At 41.8% G+C, this 1,231-nt stretch overlaps 1 protein-coding gene across 1 annotated transcript; it reads left to right on the top strand.

Annotated features, from left to right (window-relative positions):
• Positions 1-772: 772 nt before the first annotated feature.
• On the top strand, positions 773-1,231 carry LOC131302806 (uncharacterized). The gene has a single exon (XM_058329600.1). The coding sequence runs from the start codon at positions 773-775 to the stop codon at positions 1,229-1,231; it is 459 nt and encodes a 152-aa protein (XP_058185583.1).

Genomic DNA, 1,231 nt, shown 5'->3' with positions numbered 1-1,231 from the left:
CTCCCTCCACAACAATCACTCCCAGAAAAACGACTGCTCCCTCGCCATACGATACCTCAAACCCGACTCCGAAATCGCCCTCTCCTTGGTCTCCAACAGAACTCCAATCCACGATCAGTACGAACCTTTTTCCTATCCACAAGTTAGAGGCCTTTACGTCATGAAGGGCTGGCCCTAGGCATAAGTCTATCTGGCGACCGCCTAGGGCCTCCCATTTTGAGCCTAATAATAGGGCCCCAAAATACTGAAATATATTAAATACTATAGATGCTGACTATTTTACAAGTAGAGTGATGTACCACAGCGGTAAGTTGCGGTTAGACCATCAAATCATGAGTTCGATCACCATCCATCTATTTTTAATGCCACAATTTTGCTTCCTGTTCAAAAAAGATACTACTATATATATATATATATATATATATATATATATATATATATATATATATATACACTAAAAAATGGGGGGCCCATTTTCAAATACCGCTAGGGCCTCGAAAATCTCAGAGCCGGGCCTGACATCATTGGCTTGTCCAACAACATCGTTTGTCTCACAAGTTACTCCTCTGAAATTGTGTTATGGAACCCTGCAATGAGAGAATTCAAGATACTCCCTCAACGCCCTTATCATACCTAGCACACTAGCACTCTAGGGTTTGCTTTTGATCCCAAAACCAATGATTACAAAGTTCATAGAATTGCAAGACTCTTTGAATACAACCCTAGGACTTGTGTTTCTGAGTGTGTGGATAAAAGAGTTCAAATCTACCATATGGGTACGGACTCATGGAGAGAGATCGTTGCTATGGTGCCCAAGGATATCCTAATCTGTTCTCATCCTCATCATTCGACATGGTTGGATGGTGTGTTTTATTGGGTCGCTGCTAATCCTCATGGTCGTTATATAATTGTTGCTTTCCACATGTTCAACGAATTGTTCGAACACGTATTTTTCCCCGAGGATATTAAGATTGACTCTCTGCCTTGCCTTTGTGTTTTGAGGGACTCCCTTGCCCTTTTTACTTTGGACCGATACAAGTTGGAAACAGAGTGGTGCCTTGGCATATGGGTAAGGGATGGAAACAGAGTTAAGGATCCTTGGAACAAAAAATACAGTTTTGGACCCAATTTAGGATGTTATTTGGCATTTGGATTGATGAGAAATGGCGGGCTTCTTTTGAGAGGCAACCATTGCTGGATGGTGTCATACAACCTTGATACCCGGATCTGA

This window comes from Rhododendron vialii, chromosome 10a (assembly GCF_030253575.1).
Source record: "Rhododendron vialii isolate Sample 1 chromosome 10a, ASM3025357v1".
NCBI lineage: Eukaryota > Viridiplantae > Streptophyta > Magnoliopsida > Ericales > Ericaceae > Rhododendron > Rhododendron vialii.
The sequence above is the reverse complement of the archived record's forward strand: the minus strand, read 5'-3'. Positions and strand labels throughout refer to the sequence as shown.

What these genes read in the sequence shown, in the direction of transcription:
- LOC131302806 (XM_058329600.1), top strand. Translation starts at nt 773, where the DNA reads ATGGGTACGGACTCATGGAGAGAGATCGTTGCTATGGTGCCCAAGGAT.